This window comes from Maniola hyperantus, chromosome 3 (genome assembly GCF_902806685.2).
Source record: "Maniola hyperantus chromosome 3, iAphHyp1.2, whole genome shotgun sequence".
In the NCBI taxonomy this organism is placed as follows: domain Eukaryota; kingdom Metazoa; phylum Arthropoda; class Insecta; order Lepidoptera; family Nymphalidae; genus Maniola; species Maniola hyperantus.
This window is the reverse complement of record NC_048538.1, coordinates 15,379,983-15,407,481: the sequence shown is the minus strand read 5'-3', so window position 1 is coordinate 15,407,481 and position 27,499 is coordinate 15,379,983. Positions and strand designations below refer to the sequence as shown.

The 27,499-nt window shown below is 37.8% G+C and overlaps 1 protein-coding gene across 4 annotated transcripts in view; it reads left to right on the top strand.

Annotated features, from left to right (window-relative positions):
• The window catches only part of LOC117996763 (uncharacterized), a 441,299-nt gene that overhangs the window by 20,525 nt on the left and 393,275 nt on the right, over positions 1-27,499 (top strand). Inside the window, exon 1 of one of the 4 annotated variants that reach the window (XM_069509392.1) lies at positions 1,686-2,093. The exons of the other annotated variants lie outside the window; for them this stretch is intronic. Within the exon in view, the coding sequence (XP_069365493.1) occupies positions 2,059-2,093 (35 nt within the window). The 5' untranslated portion in view covers positions 1,686-2,058. Of the gene's footprint in view, positions 1-1,685; positions 2,094-27,499 lie in introns of those variants that run through there. 4 annotated transcript variants of the gene reach the window in all.

Here is a 27,499-nt window from a genome sequence, read left to right as displayed (position 1 = left end):
GACGTGTACAATGTGTTCGCCCGATGCACCGCGAATACTTTTATCGTATTTAAGCGAAGACAGGACAGACCCCGCGCCTCCCGCACGCCCTGGTTTAGTGCAGTTGCACTAAACATCCTGCCCGCGCGAGTTGATGATTGGCAGAGGACAAATATTGTTGAAGGCCCGAGAGACGACTCCCTTCATAGTTTTGATGTCAGCCACTCAAGCCACGCCGTCCCGTCCTTGCCAAGATGCACCTTCTCTACTCTTCCCAGCTGCCATAGGAGTGGTGGCCGCTGTTTATCTCTGACGAGCACCAATGCCTGAAAATATGATTAATTATATTCATTATTCATAGAATATTATTTATAATAATATGTTTCAAAACATATTAATCACAACTACGAGTATGTATTATAGTTATTTCAATAAAATATTCATTTGCCTATACCATTGTACCGTTCGGTTCCTATTGTGCGAAATACACAATGGCTCTTGTATTGTTTCTTGATTTGAATTGCTCCTATAGCTTCCAGTTTTCCCTCTATTACAAAAATGGCTTCGGGCCGTGAAAGTATTGAGCTTGAAAAAACCGAGAAAATGCGGTGGAAACGTAATTCGCGTAGATATACCTACTCGTGCCATCCTCGAAATTGGGTCACCCAGTTCATCACTTTCTTACAAGACATCGATTTTTCTTACAACTACGAGTATATTATCCCTATTAAGTATTCTTTTTTATTTTCAGGCGTTCTAGGCATTACGCAGTGTTTATAAAGGACTCTACTTGAAGAGTTTCATTTATTTTTCTTCCGATTCAGTTACGGTATAGCGTTTTCAGAAATCATGACTTGGTCCATACTTGAAAGTATTGCATTTTTAATTTTTTTTTTTTTTTTTTAATTAAATCGGACAACAATTGATCCATTATGTGTTAGCAACAATAAATACTTAATAACTATGTTAATACTTAAACACTAAGGAGTTAGTAACAAAATACTTAATCACTATGTTAGTACTTAATAACTAAAAGGGATTTAGTCCTCTGCACGAGTTTCCCCATCAGAGGACTATCCATTTTGTCCGCTATCATGCGCAGGATCCCGTTGCTGCTTCCTCGGACTCTGGACAATAGTGATGCTGTTTTCTTGCGCCAGATGGCATCGAAGCCATCTGTCCGCGCCTCAGCAAACATAGCTGATGCACTACAGAACCGAGGTTGCCGCAACAAAATCCTGAACGCATTATTATATTGGACTCGCAGCGCATTGTAAGCCCTTTGCGTGTACTGAAACCACAAGCTTGCCGAGTATAATTTTTACATCCCTTCTTTTGCTTAGATCATTTCATCGTTTCAAAATACTACTTGCATTTTCTTAATGTGCCTCTGTGATGCATTTTTGTGTTTGTAAAGACTAGGTAAAAGTTATGATTATGCTCGTTTATTGATCCAAATTTAGCATTTTTTGCTTTTATTTCTGGGCACTCTCAACGTGATCTGAAGCCATTGTCGAAATTTCTAATAAATCCAACGATTAAAACATGATAAACTGTTCGCATGGCGTAATAAATGCCCCGTAACAAATCAAAGAACGCGATGCCGTTCCATTCAGCCTAAACTAGCTTCGTAAGCGGTTGACATCTAAAATTTATTAATACAAAGCCACTGGGGTATACCAGCTGCATACTGCAAGTGAACTGAGACCTGAGCCAGTCAGTCGCCTTGCATCCGTCGCGCGCGGAGCTCGTGTGCCAAGATTATCAAACACGTTTCAGTTTTTGACGTTCACCAATGTCATGCGAATTAAAAACATTCGATAAATCGTTATCATCTAATCAATCCACACGTTCCACAGCCCTAGGTGTTCCGGTCACGAATCTTATCGGTTGTTTGTAAACAGTGATGGGGTGATTAAAATTAGAACCGTTTTGGACGTGCTCGATTCATAGGAGAGTTTTATTTTTCGAAAACGCATTCCCGTTGCTATTTTTGTTTTCAGTGGTAACCTTAACTATTGTGTTTGTGATTTGTGTGGTAGTGATGTGAATAACTGAATATTGGATTAGTTTATCAACATGTTCGGCGTGTTCATCAAGAGGTGGAATAAAAGGTACGAGTGCCCTAGTTATTTGAACAATGCTAACTATTGATTTGAGATATCGATACGGAATATCAAATGCGAAATGAATGCTTGTCGGAAATGACGGGTGTATTAAGGAACATGGTTTTCTTTGTGTTTATTCGTTTCAATTATAGAATGCAGATTTTTATGATGTTAGTTGATACTAAATTAAGTCACTTCCGAGTTGGTGATTTACGATATTTTCTTTGCTCCAGTTTCCTTATTTTGTGGACTCAAAATGGACAGTAACTTTATGTGATGATTTTACTGTTTTAAAATTTAAAACATCAATTTTGATATCATCTTTCTTTATATTTGCTTAGACTCTACCTGTTGGGCCATCATTAATTTAATTTTTGATTATTATCATCGTACATAGTCTACAGTAGGTAGCAACCCCGACCTATCTACCTGGTCAAGTACCCTTTTCCATCAGAATGAAACGTTTGTTTGGGGCCAAATATAATATATATATATTACGAAATGACTATTTGAGATAATATGATTACCAAAATGGTCTTCACCCAGTAGGTATATTATACTGTATATATTAGGGCAAGCGCTGATCTTCCATGAAGCCAGAAAACTATCATCCCATCAGGCTCTACTGTCGATTTTATGTTTCCAATTCCACCGTTGCCTTTTTATTTTAGCTTCCGGATTCCTGTTCTCCATAATATCTTGTGCCATTGATGATTTTCTTGGAAAGTTAATGGAGTGGTTTCGCATTGCCTTCTCAGTTCTTCACCAATATTTATTTACCAAGGCCTCTGAAGCCTCTGAGGCCCAGTTGTTAGCCCCACCGGGTATTTGGATATCTCGCCATTGCTCGGTCGCCACAGCCTCGTTAGTTCTCTAGCAGGGGTACCATAATATTGGGCATCATGGTCAGCTATTCCTACAAACTGCAGGTGAGGTTGACATTTCGGTCACTTAAGATGATAAGCACCGTTATCCCCTTTCCCTTATCAGGTGAATATGTAGAAAGATATCACCCAAACATATTATTACAAATAAAGTGAAGATACAACAGAAAATGGTCAAAATCAATGCTTGCAGATTTTAATGTTCGATTTGTTGGAAAACTAAAAAGAAAGGAAACTACCCAGTGAAATACTACCACTAGAGGAAAATCCTATACGGTAGTCAGATCAACTGAAGAAAACTGGTGCGCTCAATTTTACGATGCTGTACAAATGGCTAAAAACAGGACCCGATGGAAGGAAATTATTTACCGAAAAATGTTGAATTTTACCGAAAAATTTGCCAAAAACACTTATATCTACTTATAAACAATAAACTTATATCAATAAACACTTGTATCTTGTGCTTGTGTATCGGAAGGAAGAATGGACTGTTTCAAAAAGGAGAGGTTTGTTTTAAAAAAAATCATTACAGAGGATTAGGTTTTTCTATGGCATTTGCATTTATATGACACATTTTGAGATGTTGTTTATTGAATATGTACTTACTTATCTAGAAGTTTCTAGGGTTGTCTCGGTATCGTTAAGTAAGTCCTTAATAATATTTTAATGTTATCATCATATGTAATTTATGTAGTGGTTCCTACTTCCTAGTACCATTTGATTTGTGTTCATTTGATTTCAAATCTTTTTAATATATTATCAAATGGGTCGTTCAAATGATTTTTGTCTCCTAAATCAAGGAAATACAGTTTTTCTGCAAAAACATTTTTTACTGCACGTTTTCTTGATCTTACTAACAGAGCTAATTGCAATCAATTAATTATAATTACTATGCGACCTTCAATAACTTTTTGTGGAGCCTTCGATAAACGTGTTAGAGTGATTGACCACAGTGTTGTTATTGCAAAAGCAAGTTGGACTGCGATTGACCGATAAGATGACGTGAATTATCTCGATAACGGCATATCAAAATATTAATACAGCCCACCTTTGGGTGGTCTGCGATCTAAGGTATATAAAAGGAAAAGATGACGGATCGGGCTGAAATTTGGCATGCAGGTAGCTATTATGACGTAGGCATCCGCTAAGAAAGGATTTTCGAAAATTCAACCCCTAAGGGGGTGAAATTGGGGTTTGAAATTTGTGTAGTCCACGCGGATGAAGTCGCGAGCATAAGCTAGTATTAAAGATAGAGACGAAAACATAAGTAACAACTAAGTAACTAATTTTACCGTAAGAACGCATGCGAGTCGCGACTTGGTCGATACTCGATAAAAACTTGCTATATCCCATTTTGTGTGAAAAACATGGAGGAGCTTAGTAAAAACACGCACTTATCTTATCTCCACTAGAGCTTGTCCAGAAGGAGCGTATTTGCCGCGATTCTCTCGTGCGTATCACGCGCGACCGTTTTGCCCAGAAAGAGCGTACCTACGCGCGAGCCCGTATCAAAATTTTGGCGCTCCATTTCCCTGGATACGTGCATTCGCTCTGGAGTTCGCGCGTTAACTTAACTGGGCGCAACAAGGCGTCCCTAGTATCTCGACTCGCGCATTACGCGCGAATCACGCGCGTGTCGAGAGTCTGGCGTAGTGCACGCGATTTACGCGCGTATTTTGAATTCGCGCGATGCTTGTGGGCGCGATGTATTGGCGCCTAGTATCTCGGTAACGCGCGAATAAATTCACTCGAAACGTTTCGCGGCGAATTCGCTCCTTCTGGACTAGGTCTTAAGAAAATGTTCAGCGGCTGATGTCAGACACAAGTAGTACAGTCTGTTTACCGGCAAATTTCTTGCTGGTTCTTCTCGGGAGGAAGTTTCGTAGGGCATTTCGAACCAGTAGTAGATTCTCTTGACGATTCAGAAGCACTTGTAAAAGCTTATTTGAATAAAACAGTCCAGTAGTTTGAGCTGTGCGTTGATAGATCAGTCAGTCAGTCAGTCACCTTTTCGTTTTATATATGGGGGGAGGGGGGGGGGGGGGGGGGGGAACCCTCCCAGTCTGATCTTGATACCTACATCAGTTAAGCTATTAGGTCAAGTTCCATGTAATTCTCGAATAAATCGGGGGTGCTTAGTTAATTTATGGAATCATTTATGGGTACAATGTACATACACCATAATTTATGGAATCATGAGGAAAGGAGATGGTCGTTTCAAGTTTGTATAGTGAATAATAACAAGAGACCTGACTATATAAATCTAATAAAATTACTTTAGAAATAGTATTTTGAAAGACATAAATTAGAAACCTAGGAACTAACGGGGTTTTAGGTAGGTATTTTCATTGAGATGTTAGGGTACGCAATAACCCCACTATCTAGGGCCAAAAAATACTATTTATTATTAATTTACACAGGGAAACTAACCCAAACGTAAAAGTTTCATCGTGACGCATAAACTTTTTTCTGGGGTAAACAATGTATTGGGGAGTGACCATTTCCTTTCTTGTTCACGGAACGCTGTATAAAGTGTCTTACAGATGGGACTATAAGCAGGCAGTGGTCCGACCGCCGACGAAACTATCGGCGATTTTCTCTCTCAAGATACGCACAATAAATGTACATTCCGTGTAAACGAAAGATATGCATTATGCATATATCAAAAGTTGCTCTCTGACTATTCACACTGCCGACGACGACTCGCTTTACTAGTTTTGTCGCTGATCAAAAATAAACTCGCTCAGCGTTATTCGTTCAGCGATGCTCACTCGCTTGAACACGTGTAACGCGCGCGCAGTTTTGCACAGAACTACAACAGAACGACCGTGGGCGAATGGAGCGAGTAATCGGTCGTCGCACTTGCACACTCGCTTATAGCCCCGCGACAAAACTATCGAAACTACACACTCGCTTCCCGCTGATCGCCAATTCGTTTATAGTTTCTAGTTCTATTCGTTTCTCGTTCATCGTCGGCGGTCGGACCACTGCCTCAATGTTCAGACTTCTTGTAAGTTGTAACCCTGTCTCCCTATGACGAAAAAGGTGATGTTCATGCGACCGTGTACGTAGAATTATATACGACATATGTAGTGAAGAACACTTAGTGTAATTGCTCGAGTGCTTCGAATGCTCTTCAAACAGCATTATAAAACATTACGCGAGTCCTGATTACATATAAAACCTGAGGCACCTAAAGAGTAATACCTTAACATCTGTTTAGTGTTCCGTACAAAATCTAGGGTAGGAACGTCTCCAATAAGATTTTTTGTAATAAATTATTGCGATTACCGAAGATTTACAGTACGCGGCCGAAAGTAAGGTACTTACATCGGCCTTTAGAATGACATTTCGGCTTTGTAGAGCGTTGTCACTGTCACTCATACCTATATGACGCTTTGTCGGTGTCAACGACAGAGACAAAAATCTACAAATCTGCTATCTTTTTCTAAAGGTCGATGTACATTACTTTCTGCCGCGTATTTAACTGTCATTTTGTATAGCACACTTCTTCCAGAGTTCCTACTTGTATAATGTATACCTATATAATATGCCCATTTCAGTGTGCATTCGTGATTGGTATTGAAAAACTTGAATTCCAGGATTTTAGAGATTCATTGGTACTGATTCTGAGCACAACCTAATTTTAGAGTATTCGCATACTCTTCTTACTAATGTAATGTGAAAAAGACAGACGCAGTTTGACAGTTTTAAATTTTATTTTTAGATGGTAAAACCCGTGATTTTAGCGCACAGTCGCGAGCCTACTGTTTAAATTTGTAGCGTGCACTAAAATTTAGAGTCTTTAAATGTAAAGTTTATGTTAGCATTGTTAAAAAGAAAAGGATGCAGATACTCTAAATTTAGTTTAGAGAAAGACAACGGAATCGGTGCCAGTAATTACCTAAACTGTTACGCGGGCAAAATCGCGGATATTCGCTAGTCGTAAATATGCAATGCAGCCCACCTTGGCTCGCATCCAACTGTGTAAATATTCATTCGCAATCCCTACTTCAATCCCTCATGATTCAAAGTTTTGGCACAATATTGTTTCGTTTCTCTAGTACGAGTTTACACATCACGACGACGTTGAGAGATTTCGACTATCGAAACAATATATTATTAATAAATTATAATTGAATATTATCGCATTTTTAATTCGCAGATTCTACTTGGGGCGTTGTCTGAAGATCATTCACTCATTCATTTATTTATTTAATACATTCCAATATTAATACTTAATAAAAATTGAACAATAATTATTAAACTAGCTTATGCTCGCGACTTCGTCTGCATGGACTACACAAATTTCAAACCCCTATTTCACCCCCTTAAGGGTTGAATTTTAAAAATCCTTTCTAAGCGGACGCCTACGTCATAATAGCTATCTGTATGCTAAATTTCAGCCCGATCTGCCCAGTAGTTTGAGCTGTGCGTTGATAGATCAGTCAGTCAATCACTTTTTCCTTTTTTACAATATATTTAGATAATGCCAATATTGGAACCCCGTTTGGGCACAGCAATTTTAGCATGAAGATAGACGACTTGAGAAATTAAAACTGTTTTATTCGGTAATCTGAGCTTAAAATAATACGGTTAGGACCATTTTACTTTGATGTTATATTGTTACGACTTACGACAGGAAATCTATCAACGTTGTCGAGATCAGAAAACTCTTACTAAGACTTGTTAACTGAATTCTGACGTTGACTTAGACGAAATATTGACGAAAGCTGTAGGTTCTTTGTAGGTTACATTATGACTTTGCAGGGAAGTCACAAATTTTGGCAAAATCTCATCTCGTTAACGATTTCTGGTTTTTCATAGTCCAAAGTGACCTCCTTTAAACTATAGGCTTGCGACTGGAAGCTAAAGTCACGAGGTTTGAGAGCTCTAAATTAAATTTAAAACTGTCAAACTGTGTTTGTCTTTTTCATATTACATTAGTAAGAAAGGGATGAGAACACTCTAAAATTTAGTTGTGCTCAGAATTAGTACTAATATTTCTCTTGTCAAAATACTTATTCCTTTCTTCACCTTCAGGATGGATCTGATAAGATCCGTCTCATTGCGTATATGCTCTTTGAAAGCTCTCATTATGCTTTCTTTCTTCATACATTATGTTCAACAAAAAATCCATTCAAAAGGTTGATGCCCTGCCAGTAATGTATGACGTGAATCCTTAATTGTATGGAACCATAACGCTCTATGGATTCAATGTAATCTTTTATCTATTGTTTATTCTTTAAATAGAAGTTGCATTTTATTAGTTTTTCGATTGTTTTATCAAGCTTGTTCATTTACGGCCGAAATAATAAAATCAATCCTATCTGTAATCTATCGATAAGTTATTTAGCAACGCTCGCTGTTATTTTGTAATAATTGTATGGTCTTTTTTAACCGACTTCCAAAAAGGAGGTGGTTCTCATTCCTTTAGAGGTACGGAACCCTATAAACAAAACTTTTAAAAGCTACATCTTTCGAATCTGTTAGCTTTATTAACTTTATAAATCGCATTTAGTATAATGCCCGTGTCCTCGTGGCCCATTTACTTGCGTTTTCGAAATTTTACAACACAAACTTGTTAAGATCTCGCTAAATTAATTAAGTTCCGTTAGCCCGCTGTTCCGAGTATAAAACAAAAATATTAAGTCACAAAGAATCTTCATATCATCTTCTCAGTTATAATATGTTTCGTCTCAGGATTTAAAAATTACGTATAATTCTGACTCGCCTGATGTCGTCCGTCCACCTAGTGGGGGGGGGTCTTCCAACGCTGCGCTTTCCGGTGCAAGCTCGCCATTCCAGCACTTTGGGACCCCAACAACAACGTGTCTTTGGCAAAGTAAATTGTGCTGTGTGGCACAACAAAAAGCCTCTAAATCAAACAACAACTAGAGCCTCAATAGCTCAACCGGTATAGGAGTGGACTGAAAACCGAAAGGTCGACGGCTCAAACCCCGCCCGTTGCACTATTGTCGTACCTACTCCTAGCACAAGCCTGACGCTTAATTGGAGAGGAAAGGGGAATATTAGTCATTTAACATGACTAATATTCTTAAAAAAAAAAAAACTACTACTTAGTACAATTCTTGCAATTCACGAAGGCCACTGAACTTTACTTGTGGTAACGTCGTTTACATGGTCATTGCGTAAGTGTGCGTGCATGTCAGACCAATCAGTCGCGAGCAAGCTCTGTCAAACGCACACATTTAGTGTACATTACGTATACTGATACGACTTAAACACAAGCATGAGTCAGTGGCCTTCGTGAAATGCAAGAACTATACCAGCTGTCGATTTTTCGAACACTCGTAATTAGTTCATAATGTTTTATCAGAAATAACTATTAGGTATTGAGTTTATTCACATTTTAAGTCTTACTAGATGTGGCGATGTTTTTTTGTCGAATGATCGAACAATGCGCAGTTTCTCGATAGCTTTCTATTGCTTTCGATTGTTTAAATCATTGAAAGTTTACATTCTATAAGAACAGACGTCATTCATTCCAGTTGATTATAAACTCGCTCTATAGTGATAAGAAAGTCGCAAATCTTTACTGATATCTATTGTGAAATATTGGCGAAGTAATAGTTTTTTATGACTAAGTAAGTTGGTACTACATTTTTTAAAATAAATCACCCATCAGTCCCCTTCAGTAATCAGTTCCCTTATTACCCACATCAGTACCCTTATTATAAATGCGAAAGTATGTTTGTTTCTTGGTTTATTGGTTTGTTGGTTTATCCTTCAATCACATCGCAACGGTGCAACGGATTGACGTGATTTTTGCATGGGTATAGATAAAGACCTGGAGAGTGGCATAGGCTACTTTTGTCTCGCTTGTTATTTATAAAAGGACTACGTGGATTTAGGTTTAAAAAAATCCCGAACTCTTTGATTTTCCGGGATACAAAGTAGCCTACGTCACTCTCCAGGTCTTTAACTAATGAAAAAATCACATCGATCCGTTGCTCCGTTGCGATGTGATCGATGGACAAAACAACAAACCAATAAACCAACAAATCAACAAACAACACAATTTCGTATTTATAATATAAGGTAATGAGGTAGTGAGGTAGTGATAGAGATATGGGAAGTAATTGTAGCAATATATTTAGATCTGTCTGTGTACCTTTAGTAGTTTAGAGATTGTATGTACCTACCTACCAGAGCCAACCAGTCAATCGTCGCTGGATTCAAGCGGCGCAAGACCGTGGCGTGTAGAAATCTCTACAAGAATCTTTATAAATCTTTATTTGATAAGAATTTACAAGATAGGTAGATATATATAGGTACATAACCCTGGTAGTAGCAATGCAAATAATAAGAAATCCTAATAAAAATGATTTTTATTCAATTTACAAGTATTTTTCGTCAGCTGCATCTACCACTGAGTTTTAGGTATTCTATGAAATGCCGAGGTATTCTACAGAATACCAGTGTATGCAGATTGACGGTAACATATATGTAGAACTGAAGATTTTACAAACACACGTCTATTTCACTAGATAGGTAATTTAGATTTTTTTTGCAATAACTAGTTTCCAAACATTTATTTTAGTTCCGCGATGTTCTACTTTCATTATTGCTTCACAAACAAAATTAAAAAATTTGCAAACACATATTACAAAGCGGGTCATGCATTGTAATATTTGCAGATTTTGAATTTTTTTTTGAACTGAAAACGTCTTTGTGCGTTGTGAGATTTTGGGATGGGTAAAAACTACAAGCTCGCGTCACCGACATGCTAATTTTAACAGTGCTCGGAGTGTCGATAGATGTAAAAACTATACTAATTTAGTTAATGGTTTCAATTTACAAATGGTTTTAATAGCTCAACGGTTAAAGGTGAGGACTGAAATTCAAAAGGTCGCCCATTCAAACCCCACCCGTTGCACTATTGTCGTACCTACTCCTAGCACAAGCTTCACGCTTAATTGGAGAGGAAAGGGGAATGTCAGTCAAGGGCCATAGCTAATATTCTTGTAAAAAAAATATGAAATTTTCAAGTTACATAATTCGAAAATCATAAAAACCACTCATATTTTATCTCACTTACTTCATAGCTTTAAAGTTTTCACTTCTGTCGGCAGTCCCAACTGACTCCCAATATTTTTAATTTCAATCCGAAAAAAAAATCCATTCCAATACCGTTGGCTAAAAAAAGTCTGGCCCATCAAAATCTTTGAACCCATTTGGAAAAACTGTTGACCCGAAAGGTAATTTCATATACACTTCCAAGATCCATTAGTGCTAAAACGTGTGATGAATCATTGCGTTTTTTCTACTCTTTTTCGCATATTCAAAAATACGGGCTACAATAATTTTTTCTGTTTCTTAAATTCTATCTCTACCACTATATGATAGAGTCCAAATTCCCTTTCCATTTAAACTTTGACCGTAGTACGAATGTAGGTAGGTCGTGGACACAGTGCCAATATGAATGGCAGATTTTTTGCTCCTGTCATTACCTTATTATATCGATAGGTACAATTTGTTTTGAAAAGGTTTTTTGTGAACACCTTTTAAGATATGGCATGCATCAAAAAGCGATGTGTGAGTACAAAGTGTTCATCAATAAATCAATTATTATTTGTTATTAGAATTCTGGTTTCTGTTACTTTTTTATATTTGGTATCTGTTAGTGCTTCATATTATTTTAAGTTACGTATTTATGCACTGTATCTACATACGATTTGGGTAGGTATATTAAGAAGTGCATCTAATAACGATATGTGAATATTCCGTCAAAAAACTGAACTTGCCTTGGTTATTTTTCAATATTACCTGATGATGGCCGCGACTTCGTCCGAGTGGATATAAGTTTTTTTTAAATCCCGTAGGAACGTCGTCGTCATAATAGCTATCTGCATGCCAAATTTTAGCCCGATCCGTCCAGTGGTTTGAGCTGCGCGTTGATAAATCAGACAGTCAGCTTTTCCTTTTAAAATTATTTAGATGGTAATCATCAATCAATACTTATAATAAAACTGTAACAGGTCAAATTCTGTACATTGAAGATATTTTGAAAATTTTTTTTCGAGGGCACTCTATAATCGATACTGAACCCAAAACTGTAATTTTTTTCATTTTTGTCTGTCTGTCTGTCTGTCTGTCTGTCTGTCTGTCTGTCTGTCTGTCTGTCTGTCTGTCTGTATCACGGCTGCGCATCACGCTGAAACTACTGAATGGATTCCAATGAAACTTGGTACGATTTGAGGTCATACTATGAGGAAGAATATAGGATACTTTTTATCCCGAAATTCAGCATGGTTCCCGTAGGAGAGGGGATGAAAGTTAAAATGTATACTGAGTTGTAATTCATTAACGCGTAGTCCGATTTCATTCATTCTTTTTTTGTTAGAAAGGGGATATTTTAAAGATTGTTCCGTAAATATTTCAAGGTCACTGGTTTTTAACCGACTGTCAAAAAGGAGGTGGTTCTTTTTTCTACATCGATTTTTTCGAGGTTTCTGGACCGATTTGCAAATTTTTTTTTTAAATCAACAAAAAAAGTTTTCGTGGTGGTCACATAAAAAATTCTGGATTCAACTACTTAATCCTGATGCTGCAGGGTTACTGCCCGCCTGAGTTATCAAGATTCAGGAAGTGTTCATAGTGAATTCATATTGTAGGTACCAAGCAACGACTTTATTCTCAGACTTCAAGTCCCAACTCCTCAACCCTGATGATGTAGGGTACAGCACTCCTAAACTATAATGTTTCAGGAACTGCGGATGATGCAAAATTATTTTAGGTACCAAGCATAGGCTACATCATTGAACTTCGGATCCTAACTCCTCAATCCTGATGCTGCAAAGTACTGAAGTCTTAAATCGTGGGGATTTTAGAATTTCTGATAGTGAATTGATATTTAAAAAAAAAAAAATTTGAATCGACTGTTAGGCGGAACGAAGTTCGCCGGGTCAGCTAGTAAATTAATAAAACTGTAATCAACGAGTAAGCTGGGCAAAGTGGATCATATTCGATTGTTTGTGATTCGATCATATTCGACTTTATCGCTATGAAGGCGATATTTTTTTACATTTTAATACCGTTTACAGTTGTTTGTTTCACGGTATTGGATGTTAACAAAGTGAGTAGGTACTGACGCAGTAATTTGGTCCAGTTGACTGACATTGCTGCGAAAAATTGTCGGCGTTTTATTTTGTATGATAACGGTACATAATAAAGTTTTCGCGCTTTTTGAATCGTCTATTAACAAAGTTACGAAAGTCATTGATTTTTGTTCTAAATATAGAAGGAGAAACAGACTGACTGACTGACATAGTAACATGTGAACTCAAATTTTAAGACCAAGCAAAGAAAAAGAAATCAAAATGTACCAAAGGTAGGGTAGGCCAAAAATTCCGTTTTCGCGAAAAAAAATAGAACCAAGTTTCCGTAATTTTTATAAAGTCGACTTATAGTTTTTTCTCTAGAAAAAGAAAGATTTTTTTATTCTAAACAAACTTTTGAATCGTCAAATGCATCTAAGACTAGTTCTGAATGCCTTTCCTACCGAGAAGAACCAGCAAGATTTATACTTACCAGGTACCTTCTTAATAAACTTAGAGAACATAAAAGAGAAATCACTACCCATACTATATATATATATAAAAGTTTGTGTGTTGGTTTATTGGTTTGTGCTTCAGTCACGCCGCAATGGAGCAACGGATTGACCTGATTTTTTTAAAAGACCTGAGAGTAATATAGGCTACTTTTTATCCCGGAAAGTCAAAGAGTTCCCACGGGATTTTTGAAAATCTAAATTCCCGCGTAGGTACGAAGTCGCGGGTATCAGCTAGTAATGCTATAAAGCAAAACACAAACAAACCAATTTGCTAACTTTTGATTCAGTAAGTATTGCCGGACTAACATTAACAAAGTACCTATTACAAGTACGAAGTAGCTAAGTAAGGACCTACCTAATGCTAACACTTCTGGCGCTTTTAAAGTAAAATTCAAAAAACATCTTTTAAATATTCAAAAGTTACAAATTTAGTTAAAATTAATTTAATTTATTTATCTTACCAAATTTCACTTTCTTATCCACACCTTGCGAGCTATCCTATTTTATTTTATTTATTTTTTCTTTATTATACAAAAAAAAAAAAAACTATCGTACAATTTTCCTATTCTTACAATTTACAACATCTATTATGTATTATTTCTTATTTATTCTTTTATGTCCTAAATCACCTTAAATTTAAAAACTTTAAACACTTTATTTCATTTTATTTTTCCATTTACTCGCCAACTTTATATATTCTATGCCACTGACGTTTATAGGTAATAATTAAAAGGCGGTCACTGAAAATCAGCGTTGGGGCGTCTGGTACCTCAGATATTTGCTCTAGAGGTTTGTGTCTGAGGGGCCCGACGTCTCAACACAAGCTGAGTGGCCTACCTGTTCGAGGTGTTGCACTGCTGTACAGGACGATATTGCCTACACCATGTACCACCTATATACCTCGAATAAACATTATTCTATTCTATTCTATTCTATTCTATTCTAATTGGTTCATTGGCAAACTATTCCAATCAATAATTGAGAGCAGATTTTATGAATGTAAATTACACCAAAACATCGTAAAACAGTCTTAATACATTTCTAATAACACTCCCGTTTCATAAAACGTAACATTATAATAATAAAGATTACAATAATATTATGGCGTTCGTCCGCCATTTTGGAAATGCGCCAAGCTGATGTAAAACTTGAGAGCCGCTGTCAAATTTATGAAGACCCTTCATTCTCACCCTATTTCCCTGCGATGGCCTATTTTGGGCAATATTGAGAGGGGCAGGGGAGGTCTATGTAAATGGGCTTTTACTTCTAAATGAAATGCATGCAGCGCGTGGTGTAAATATCTGTACAAGAAGGTAGGTATGCGTGATTAAAAATATCAAATACCTATGCTTCATATTGGATGGATCGTCTGAGATATTTTGATCGCGTTCTTATATTTAGGAGAGACAGTTAATATTTTTATCAGCTGTTGGTTACATTTGTTTATGTTGGTCATTCCATATATATTTTGAATTTCGAGAATTTGGAAATCTTACTGCCGAAATTAACAATCAATCCCATTCTGTGATCTCTCCATAAGTTCGTTGTGGTCTCAGAACAAGGACGGTGGTTTATCAAAAATTGTAGGTAGATATAGTATTTTTTGCCAAATAACAATGTTACAAACGGTCAAAATGATTAATAACTAGATAATGCCCGATTTTTAGGGTTCCGTACCTCAAAAGGAAAAACGGAACCCTTATAGGATCACTTTGTTGTCTGTCTGTCTGTCTGTCCGTCTGTCTGTCAAGAAACCTACAGGGTACTTCCCGTTGACCTAGAATCATGAAATTTGGCAGGTAGGTAGATCTTATAGCTGACATTTGGGGAAAAATCTGAAAACCGTGAATTTAGGCTTACATCACACGAAAAAAAAAAATTGTGGCCATAAACTAATAATTAGTATTTTCAACTTTCGAAGTTAGTGACTATGTCAAGTGGGGTATCATATGAAAGGTCTTCACCTGTACATTCTAAAACAGATTTTAATTTATTTTTATGCATCATAGTTTTTGAAATATCCAGCAAAATGTCGAAAAAATACGACTGTAGTACGGAACCCTCATTGCGCGAGCCTGATTCGCACTTGGCCGGTTTTTCATAGAAAAGCGTGATAGAACTTCATGACCACAATTTAAATTTTTTGTGTGATCTAACCCTAAATTCACGGTTTTCAGATTTTTCCCCAAATGTCAGCTATAAGATCTACCTACCTGCCAAATTTCATGATTCTAGGTCAACGGGAAGTACCCTGTAGGTTTCTTGACAGACAGACAGACAGACAGACATACAACAAAGTGATCCTATAAGGGTTCCGTTTTTCCTTTTGAGGTACGGAACCCTAAAAACCCCGAAAGATTAAAAATTAAGGACGCTTTTAATGCTCTAAAAATAAAATGCTAATGTGATAGGTACAATTGTATAGGAACAGTAATTTAAATGCAACTTCTGTGACAAATTGTAAAAAAAACCATATTATTATGATCGAATTGGAATAAAGGCTTTTTTTTTTTTAATGTGATAGGTACATTAGCATTATGCTTGCATAATAATATGTAATTTATCATTTACTGGAACGATTTCTGTCCGTGCTAAGTGCTCAGATAGATTCTATTAAATACGTGGGTGGTTGGTCCAGATAAGCGTTTCACACGTAGCTTGTTTTATCTCGAGCGTGACAATATCCGTTAGACGCCTATCTGACACCCGCAATATTATATTTGTATTATAAGCACGAAAGTATAGTCTGTCCTTTTGTTAATCTTACATTACAAAACCCCTCAGCCGATAGTAAATTTAGCTTAGGTTACTTTTGTCCGCGAAATGATTTTTATTTATTTATTTAATAGGAAGCCAACGGTATACAAAGATTAATTATGACGACTTATATAAACTGAGGACTATCAATGTATACTCACTTACAGGCTAACTCAACATGCTTAACTAGAACTTCTAAATAGTATAGCTTAAAGTAAGACATTGTTTGTGTACCTAAAATCTATAACAATTAAATTAATTACCTACCTACTCAATAAGTTAAAAGTACAATAACTCTTACAACTAACAATAAAAACTGATGTTATAGAAAAAATATGAGAAAGTCTCAACAAAACTAATAATTTCAAATTATTGAAGTTTCGGCTAAGAGATAGAGTTTGTAGTTGTTAATAATTATTTTAAAATAAATAACTACTTAAACAATTTTAAAAATTAATCACACACCATAATTCCTAACCTACCACGCAAATCAATTTGGCTTCGTCATCATGATGATCAGCCCATCACCAGCTCACTACAGAGCACGGGTCTCCTTTCAGAGTGAGAAGGGTTTTGACCATAGTCTACCACGCTGGTCATGTGCGGATTGGTAGACTTCAAACACTTTTCACACACCTTTGAGAACATTATGGAGAACTCTCAGGCATGCAGGTTTCCTCACGATGTTTTCCTTCACCGTTAAAGCAAGTGATATTTAATTTGAGCCTCAATAGCTCAACGGGTAAAGGTGTGGACTGAAAACCGAAAGGTCGACGGTTCAAACCCCGCCCGTTGCACTATTGTCGTACCTACTCCTAGCACAAGCTTGACGCTTAGTTGGAGAGCAAAGGGGCATATTAGTCATTTAACATGGCTAATATTCTTTAAAAAAAAAAAAAAAATAATAAAAACGCACGTAGCTCCGAAAAGTTCGAACTCCCGACCTCCGATTAGAAGGCGGACGTCCTAACCACTAGACAGTATCACAGTTCACTCTGTCAATACTTAGTAAACTGATGGCGATTAACTATACGAGAGGACGATTACCTAACGAGCCGGTGTGAAGCAATGGATGTCAGACATAATCTAGCCTAGATATTAGCCTTATTTGCATAGTGCGCTAGGCCGGCGCAATTGTGAATGACAACCGGAATCGGTTTCAGACCTTGAAATGCATGAATCAATAATGATGGTCTCTTTGGTTTGGGAGAAGAACCAGCAAGAAACTCGGCGGCTGCTCTCGCATAGACACCTTTTCGTATTAATTATTATAGTATGAATAAATATTAGGCAGAATACTAATGGCGATTAACTATATCGAAAGGACGTAACGAGGCGACGTGAAGCAATAAACGTCAGACATAATCTAGCCTAGATATTAGCCTCGTTTACCATACGCCCGGTGCGCTAGGCCGGCGCAATTGTGAATGATAACCGGAATCGGTTTCAGACCTTGAAATGCATGAATCAATAATGATGCTCTCTTTGGTTTGGGGAGAAGAACCAGTAAGAAACTCGGCGACTGCTCTCGCATAGACACCCTTTCGTATTAATTATAGCATGAATATATATTAGGCAGAATTAGCAAGTTCTGAACGTCAATACTTAGTAAATACTGATGGCGATTAACTATATCGAGAGGACGTAACGAGGCGACGTGAAGCAATATACGTCAGACATAATCTAGCCTAGATATTAGCCTCGTTTACATACGCTCGGTGCGCTAGGCCGGCGCAATTGTGAATGACAACCGGAATCGGTTTCAGACCTTGAAATGCATGAATCAATAATGATGGTCTCTTTGGTTTGGGAGAAGAACCAGCAAGAAACTCGGCGGCTGCTCTCGCATAGACACACTTTCGTATTAATTATAGCATGAATATATATTAGGCAGAATTAGCAAGTTCTGAACGTCCTTTTGGGAAGGACATGGGTTTATTCAAGGGGCGGACCAACAAATTCCTAAAAGGCCGGCAACGCATCGGCGGCTCCTCTGGTGCTGCAAATGTTCATGGGCGGCGGTAATCACTTAACATCAGGTGACCCGCCTGCTCGTTTGCTCGCTATCTCTACCGATTAGTCGGCTAGTCGGCTAGTTGGCAAATACCACAGTCGGCCCATCTCTAATAGAAACATTTCTCCGAATATACGGAAGCAATCCGTTCAAGGAAATTGACAATAACGTGTTCTAATCACTTAACATCAGGTGACCCGCCTGCTCGTTTGCTCGCTACATCTATTTAAAAAAAAAAAGGGCAGGGGTTCGATCCCGGGCACGCACCTTGCCGTGCCGTGATCGGTTAGAAATGGGAAATCGATCACGATTGGTCTAACAGCAATCGTGCCAAGACAACTGCAATGGACGACTTCCATTGCTCGTTAACTTTGGCATTGCAACACTAATTAAACGTTCTAGCAACCGCTCGTGACTTTGCCTTTAGTCCTTCTCACTTCTAATTAGACTACATTACATGAAGTCATGAAAACGTAAATAGACATACAATTTTCATACCTATATAATATTACTAGCTTTTGCTCGCGATTTCGTCCGCGTGGATTAGTGGATTACTGGATTACACGAATTTCAAACCCCTATTTCACCCCCTTAGGAGTTGGATTTTCAAAAATCCTTTCTTAGTGGATGCCTACGTCATAATAGCTATCTGCATGTCCGATTCGTCTAGAAGATTGAATTGTGCGTTGATAGATCAGTCAGTCAGTCAGTCACCTTTTTCTTTTATATATTTAGATGACCTCCCTGGCTGGTTATGAATTCTAGCCCCATAAACTACCATTATACAAATAATCACACAATTTTATTACTACAGTCTAATGATGTACTTTATCTTTCTATATATAAAAATGAATCGCTGAATGTGTTGCTGATCGCAAATCTCGAGAACAGCTGAACCGATTTCGCTAATTCTTTTTTATAATATTCCTTGAAGTACGGGGATGGTTCTTACGGAGAGAAATTTTTTAAAAATTGCCTGAAAAAGAATCGACTGTTAGGCGGTACGAAGTTCGCCGGGGCAGCTAGTAGTTAATGTATTTCATGTAATAAGTGGTTAATAAAACAAAATCCATTAATTTCTTATGTTTTACATCACTACTACAGTCCAAGACCCAATTACCTATATCCGTCTCTGGGATGCAAGCTATCTGTCTCTATCTGTAATCGGTTAAATGGATTGGCCGTGAAAAGGTAGTAGACTGCCACTTCCTTATTTATAATAGGTAATGATATGGCTATGTACAAGCGTAGTGGTTAACCTGAAATCCCTCCGTTCGCAGTTTATAGAAACTAGAGATGGGCCCGACTAGTCGGGATTAGTCGGCCACTAATCGGCAAACTATGCCGATTATAACGGGCGCTTAGCAAAGAAAATAAAACCAAAATTTATACCACATTGTGTTTTTGCTCACGTAGGTACTTGTTTGAATTAACACGTATAGGTATACCTAACACGTTTTTATTAACTCGCTTTCTTGTCAGCAATTTGATTTAATCGGCATGCAATCTGTGGAACCAACTCCCATCGGCGGGGCCGACCAACAAATTTCTAAAAGGCCGGCAACGCATCGGCGGTTCCTCTGGTCTGGTGCTGCAAATGTTCACGGGCGGCGGTAATCACTTAACATCAGGTGACCCGCCTGCTCGTTTGCTCGCTATCTCTACCGATTAGTCGGCTAGTCGGCTAGTTGGCAAATACCACAGTCGGCCCATCTCTAATAGAAACATTTCTCCAAATATACGGAAGCAATCCGTTCAAGGAAATTGACAATAACCTGTTCCGTAGAGCGTCGTATATCATGTAGTTTAACACTGCGGAACCCTGCCATTAGACGTAGAGTGGTGTTGGGATAAATAATAAATTTCACCGCGGAATGCTACAAACTGACGTAAATTAAAAAGTTGTAAAACGAAACGGTACGTGGGTGCAAACATTTAGGTCTGTTCCCATTGACCTACGATAATTAAGTTATTGACAATGAAATAACACTAATATGTACATCATTATGTTTTGCATTACTGAGGGTCACTGGCTACCTAAGGGGTCGAAGGTCTTGATAAGGTGAATCTGTTCGGCATTCAAGATATTATCGCTGGATCGATGAAGCTAGCACTATACGCTTGATTTTTTATTATTATTGTGGTCTATACATACTCTATCCGTGGAATGAAGTTAGTAGGTAATACGAATGAATGAAGTTAGGCTAATACGTACGTAGTGTTACATAATCCCATACAAATGATAGAGGCAAAAATATTTGGTGGCAACTCAAGATGGTTAAAGCCCACTGATATTTTTGTTTCTATCATTTGTTTGGAATTACGTAACAGAGAGAGCGCTATACTTTCGTATATCCGCGGATAAAGTATGGAGGCAAAGTAGGTATATAAAAAACAAGCATAGTTTTTAATCGTTAATTTATTATGGCACAATAATTTTAAAGCGTGAAATGTGTATAGGAGAATGATAAATATTATGGCATTGTTGTAAACTATTTGTTGATTCTTGTGAGTAGGTTACGAGAATAAACCGTAACGCTTACAACAAAGGAATCGCGCGGCCGTCATCCTAAAAATACCATCAGATACCTACACGAGGTGATTTACAGGCGATAAACAGAACATCAGAGAGAGCAGACGAGTGTTTGTCGTGTTACGTCATTATGTACTGCACTTTGTAGAGCAAATATGGCGCGGCGCCGCTCCTAGTCGAATGGAAACAGATCGTGATTGGAAATATTCAAAATTTTCTTACAAATATTGACGAAAATGAAACATTCTCAGAGGTAAGGTGCCAAGTTTAATGCTGGAGTTATACTTAATACTAGTAATAACAGTCGACGACGGGAAATGTTTTGAGTCTGAGGAATTCATAGTTTCTTTGAGTTGATTGTACAAGCTAGCTCTTTAGACTTAGGTACAATAGTTTTTAAAATAGGTACTTACCTACTTTAATATTAATTTTTATGGTTGCGTAGTAAAACAGCACCTGCTTTCATCCAGTCCGTCATGCTGTGTGTCAAGTAAAAAAAAAAATAGTAACTAAGTAAGAACCTACATGTAAGAGCTGTAAGGTTGATTTGCTACAGTTATATAAATCTTTTACCACTATTCAAGGCATATTTAAATTAAAAATAATATCTTAAGTATCTTTGAGTTCTGAAGATGAAAAGTTTCGAAAAAAAATCACCTCATCGAGTGATATCTGTTAATATTAGTTATTTTAAAACCACTATGAGGTCTCTTAGACAGTTTAGAACTACAATGTTCTTCTTCTTTACTTGATTTATGCCTTTTCCGGTTGTTATTCTAAGCTTTTTCCATTTCCAAATCAGTGCATTGCAATTCTCTCCACCACCAACTTCACTAATCCCAAGTAACTTGAGGGAGGCACAAAGGAAATAAGTACAATATTGAGCAATTTCGAGCTGTCCTGACTTTTGACCATTGACTTATATACTACTTCGTAAGGACAGGGCCATTGAACAAGCAAAATGGCACCGAGTCATTGGTCCTAAATTATGTTTATTTAGCACGAATGCAACCTCAGTGACGTCTGGATTTCAAACGGGTCGTTCATTAGTATCTAAGAGGTGGCGCTGATTTATTTGGTTCCAAAACCGTGAAAACTTTTGTTCGCTTGGGCATATCTTGTCATTTATATCGATGCTTCTGACGCGTGCTTGAGCAAGTAATTTCTTTATTTCCTCAGATAAATGCGCACTTATTAATTCGTGTGTATAATTAAAATAGTATTTATAATGACCGATTTATCTGCTTCAAGACATCGTCGGACGTAAACAGAGATACGTAGCTGATTTATAACCATTACGACTGCACTTGTACCGTGAGATCAAGGCCAATTGTTTCGTGTTTGTTAATTTCGTACTTGAACAGATGAGATGATAGGAAACTTCTCCTAGTAAAGGCCGCTCTTCACTCGCAAAAGCCCGAAATCTCTCTACTAAAGCTTGCTCGTCACTCGTGAAATCCCGAAATCTCCCTTACTAAAAGCCCGCGTACCCGGCGAAAGAAAAGTATCCAGCAGTGGCGTGCACAGGATTTCAAGCCTGGGTAAGCCAATTAGGTATGAACTTATTTTCCGGCAAGTTTTAATGAAAAATAAGCATTGATTTTTTACAACGCGGGTAAGCAGTGCGTTTATGCCTCTATGAGCTGCACGCCACTGGTATCCAGGATGACTTTTTTCGTCGCTTGGCGTTCTTGTTTCACGTCCGATGTTGGTTTTGCTGTCGTAACAAAGGGACTGACGGAGTAAACTGCGAAAAGTTGAGAGTAAGTATACAGTGACATTCACGCGGGGCAAATTCACGGCTCTGTTGGTGTGTGTTGTGCCTAACAGTCAATTGATTACTATATTTACTAAGAAACTGATGTGGTTTTAGTCCCACAGTAAACATTGTCCCACTTTCTCTCGCAAGATGACATTTAAACTAAAAGTAGGTACATTATTAGCATATATAGTTAATTATAATTACGCCCTTATCGCTGTTCAAACAATAATCAATAGTATGTCGCAGAGCCACTGTCACTCACGTAAGCAATTAACACCCGTATTCACAATCATTACTATGAAATCGCAGTGTGCTCGAACGCATAGTGTGGATTCCACCAATCAGATTATCGAAAATTGACGTGACAAATTAATCTGATTGGTGGAACCACACACTGTGCGTTCAAGCGCACTGTGAGACCTCATAGTAATGATTGTGAATACGGGGGTAAGGGTATTAACACACGAGTGAAACACAGTGCGAACCGTTGGATAGAAGCAGGCATTACTTTGCCGAAGTCCATGGTACACACTACACAGCAAACAACGGCAAAAAGTAAAAAAAAAAACCAGCCAAGTGCGAGTCAGGGTCGCGGACCGAGGGTTTCGTACTACAGTCATATTTTTTCGACATTTTGCATGATAATTCAAAAACTGTGATGCATAAAATAAATAAAAACATGTTTTAGAATGCACAGGTAAAGCCCTTTCATATGATACTCCATTTGGTATAGTAATCTTACTGTGAAAGTTGAAAATAGCAACATTTTTTCATGAACATATTTTAATTTTTTTCTTGTGATGTAACCACAATTCACGGTTTTCAGATTTTTCCCCTCATGTCTGCTATAATATCTACCTACCTGCCAAATTTTATGACTCTAGGTCAACGGGAAGTACCCTGTAGGTTTCTTGACAGACCGACAGCCAGACAGCCAGACAGACACATAGACAGACAGACAGACAACAGACAGACAAAAAAGTGATCCTATAAGGGTTCTGTTTTTCCTTTTGAGGTACTGAACCCTACAAAATAAAAACAATGAGGGTAAATAGGCCTATGGCTTCTGGGACCAAAATAATCTATTGTAATAACGGGTTAGTAATTCAAAAATAAAATCCGACCCTAGGCAACAGTAATAAATATAAAACAATAAATTGTCCGCCCAATAAATCTGAATTGGGCGTAAATCACTCGAATTCCGCCTTTAGCCTTGGCGATAAAGATTAATTTAATTATTTATTGCGCGTTTGACCTAGTGGCATTGTTCGAAATGCCTATAAAAGTTCGACCGTAACATGATACCACATGCATCTAAAGATCTAAATAACCTACACACTGACACACCTACGCGCACTTGTTATGCCCGCTCCACACCCGCGCCACGATTGTCGGCGAATGTCGTGAAACATTAATTAACTCCTTAAACATGATGGCACAATCTATCTATATCTATATTCTATACCAACAAATAAAATTGAAGTGTCTGCCTGTAATTTCGAAATAACTACCTCATATTAAGCTCATATTATAGTCATTTAAACTGTACCATACTTAATTGAGTCACACGTTTTTAAAATTTTTGTCTGTCTGTCTGTTTGAACGGGCTAATCTTCGGAAAAGGTAATAAGACCACAGCGTTTACCACTGCGCCAGGGAGGTTTCAGCAGACCAATCAAAACGGAAGACCCTAAAATCATATTTGACGTCGGGCACAAGTCTTGGCTTTTAGATTGGATTCTGATGGCCGGGAAATTGAATCCTACCGATCCAATCGCGGTAACACAAAAATTGGTTCGCTGAAAACTGAACTTTTCCAACTGTTCAAATCATATTGAGACTTCGTTTTCGTTTCGTACCCCAAGAGCGACTACGCACTCATGATCCGAGTCCGTGAAAATACGTTCCTATTTGTTTTACGAACTATTTGTACGGCAGCTTATAACATATTAGATTATATTAGTTAGATTAGATAATATTATAAATGTGTGGATGTTTGGATGTTTGGATGTTTGGATGTTTGGATGTTTAGATGTTTGGATGTTTGTTACTCAATCACGCAAAAACGGCTGAACGGATTTGGATGAAATTTATTACTTTTTGTCCCGGAAAATCAAAGAGTTCCCACGGGATTTTTAAAAACCTAATTCCACGCGGACGAAGTTGCGGGCATCAGCTAGTTAAATATATAAGTACTTCAAACGAGTAGCAAAATATACTGTGCCTTTCATTTATTTTGTACGTCTTCCTAAGTCCTAATATTATGTTGATCTATTATATTATTTTGCTAGCTGCTAGTACCTATTATATATTTTTTTTAAATCGTATTTTCACGGATTCGGATCGAATGAGTGCTTGATCGCTGTATAGGTGCCAACGGGACCATTTTGAAATTTGCCATCTTGGTTTTTAATATACTTTGTTGTTATAGTGGCTATTGCCGCTATTCCGAAATACATACTCTGTGAAAATCTCAACTCTCTACCTATTACGGTTCACGAGATACAGACCGCTGACAGACAGACGGACGGACGGACAGCGGCACCATCGGTTACGGAACCCTAAGAAACAATGCTGAAAGAGAGATGTCATAACATTAGAAAGTTAATCAAGAGCCCACATTCTGATAGAGAAAGAGCCTGTGAGGGCCAGACCTTCGTTATTATACAAAAGCTGAGAGTTACTATCCGCATTGTCCCCAACACAGGGAGGAACTATCAGCGACGAGAAGTTTAGATCATGATGACAAAATCTTTCGTCAAAATATACCTAAAGTATATTTTTGTATATTCTTTTATATTTTCTTCGGAAGAACAGTAGAAATGACGTCATTTATTTCCAGACACTAAGGCTGAGATCTATTTCTAGTCTCGTTTTAACAGTGACTTAAGTCTAAGCAAAGTCAAAACACGCTCTATAGATTTCAGCTTTAGTATCGTAGAAACCCCCTGCCAGACACTCTTAAATTGTTAAAGTTTAAGGGTGTCAAAGCCACGATGGTCCAAATCATTCCTCCCTCTTCTTTTCCAGGAACGATTTCCTCCCTCTGTTGGGGACAATGCGCATAGAAACTTTGAGCTTTTATAAAATAACTAGCTTATGCTCGCAACTTCGTCCGCATGAACTACACAAATTTCAAACCCCTATTTCACCCACTTAGGAGTTAAATTTTCAAAAATCCTTTCTTAGCGGATGCCTACGTCATAATAGCTATCTGCATGCTAAATTTCAGCCTAATCCCTCCAGTAGTTAGCTGTAGGTACGTTGATAGATCAGCCAGTCAGTCACCTTTCCTTTTATAAATTTAGTAGAAGATTGAAAGCAAGATTTCAAACCCCTATTTCACCCACTTAGGATTTGAATTTTCAAAAATCCTTTCTTAGCGGATGCCTACGTCATAATAGGTATCTGCATGCTAAATTTCAGTCCAATCCGTCCAGTAGTTTGAGCTGTGCTTTGATAGATCAGTCAGTCAGTCATCTTTTCCTTTTATAAATTTAGAAGAAGATGAACATAATAGCTGATCGTTCCTCCCTGTGTTGTGGACAATGCGCATAAAAACTTTGAGTTTTTATAAAATAATGAAGGTCTGGCACTCACGGGCTCTTAGATCATGAAGATTACCCGTCATTCAGTGTACAGCTACACCTACACTAAACAAGACAATGCGCAGCCAACGAATGCGAAAGTGAAAATGAGTTAAAACCACATTTAATGTGAAACCAGTATTTTGTGAATTACACAGTCATCACGGTTAATTACTTGAGTACACAGTGGGACCGATTCCGTTGTCTTTCTCTTAACTAAATTTAGAGTATCTGCATCCTTTTCTTTTTAACAATGCTAAAATGGGACAGAACATTTAAAGACTTTAAATTTTAGCGCACGCTACAAATTTAAACAGTATAGGCTCGCGACTGTGCGCTAAAATCACGGGCTTTACCATCTAAAAATTAAATTTAAAACTGTCAAACTGCGTCTGTCCTTTTCATATTACATTAGTAAGAAGAGGATGCGAATACTCTAAAATTAGGTTGTGCTCAGAATCCGTACCAATAAGTTACTTGTGCGTTTTGCACATTTCTCTTTTTAATCAACTAGCTAATGCCCGCGACTTCATACGCGTGAATATAGGTTTTTAATAACTCCGTCAGAAATGAGGAGATCCGTAGGAGAATTAGAGTAACCGACATAGCTCAACGGGTTGCGAAGCTGAAGTGGTAATGGACAGGGCACACAGTTCGTAAACCCGATAGACGTTGGGGTCCCAAGGTGCCGGAATAGCGACCTCGCACCGGAAGGCGCAGTGTTGGAAGACCCCCCATCAGGTGGACGGACGACATCAGACGAGTCGCAGAGAACCGCTAGATTTAGGCGGCGCAAGACCTTGGCGTGTCGAAGTCCCTACAAGAGTCCTACCTACCTATGTCCAGCAGTGGACGTCTTTTCTTTATGATATTAGTGTTATTTCAAAAGAAGAAGGTTCTTCTTTCGATCCATATGTAGGTACAGCTCCTGGGTTCAGAAACTTAAAATAATTTAGGTTTTATCTGCCGCCCTTTTTCTAAAAAGCGGTAAAACTCCAAATGGTAGTCCTTAAATTGTCGCCAAAAAGTTAAATATTCAGCGTGAACGTAGTTGTGAACAACAGCTAGTAAATAAAATAAAAATAAACTGATTTATAAAATAAAAAATAAACGCGAGTTATACTACGCTCAAATATTCTTGATATTTGCAAACTTTTAGATCTAATATAAATGATGAAGTAGTCTGAATAAACTTGCTATACGGATAAGATCGTAATACCAAACGTTTCGTACCAACACCCACGCTTCATGTATTAAGCAAGAGATACTTCTAGACTGTGTGGCGCGAGAGTTGTAGCG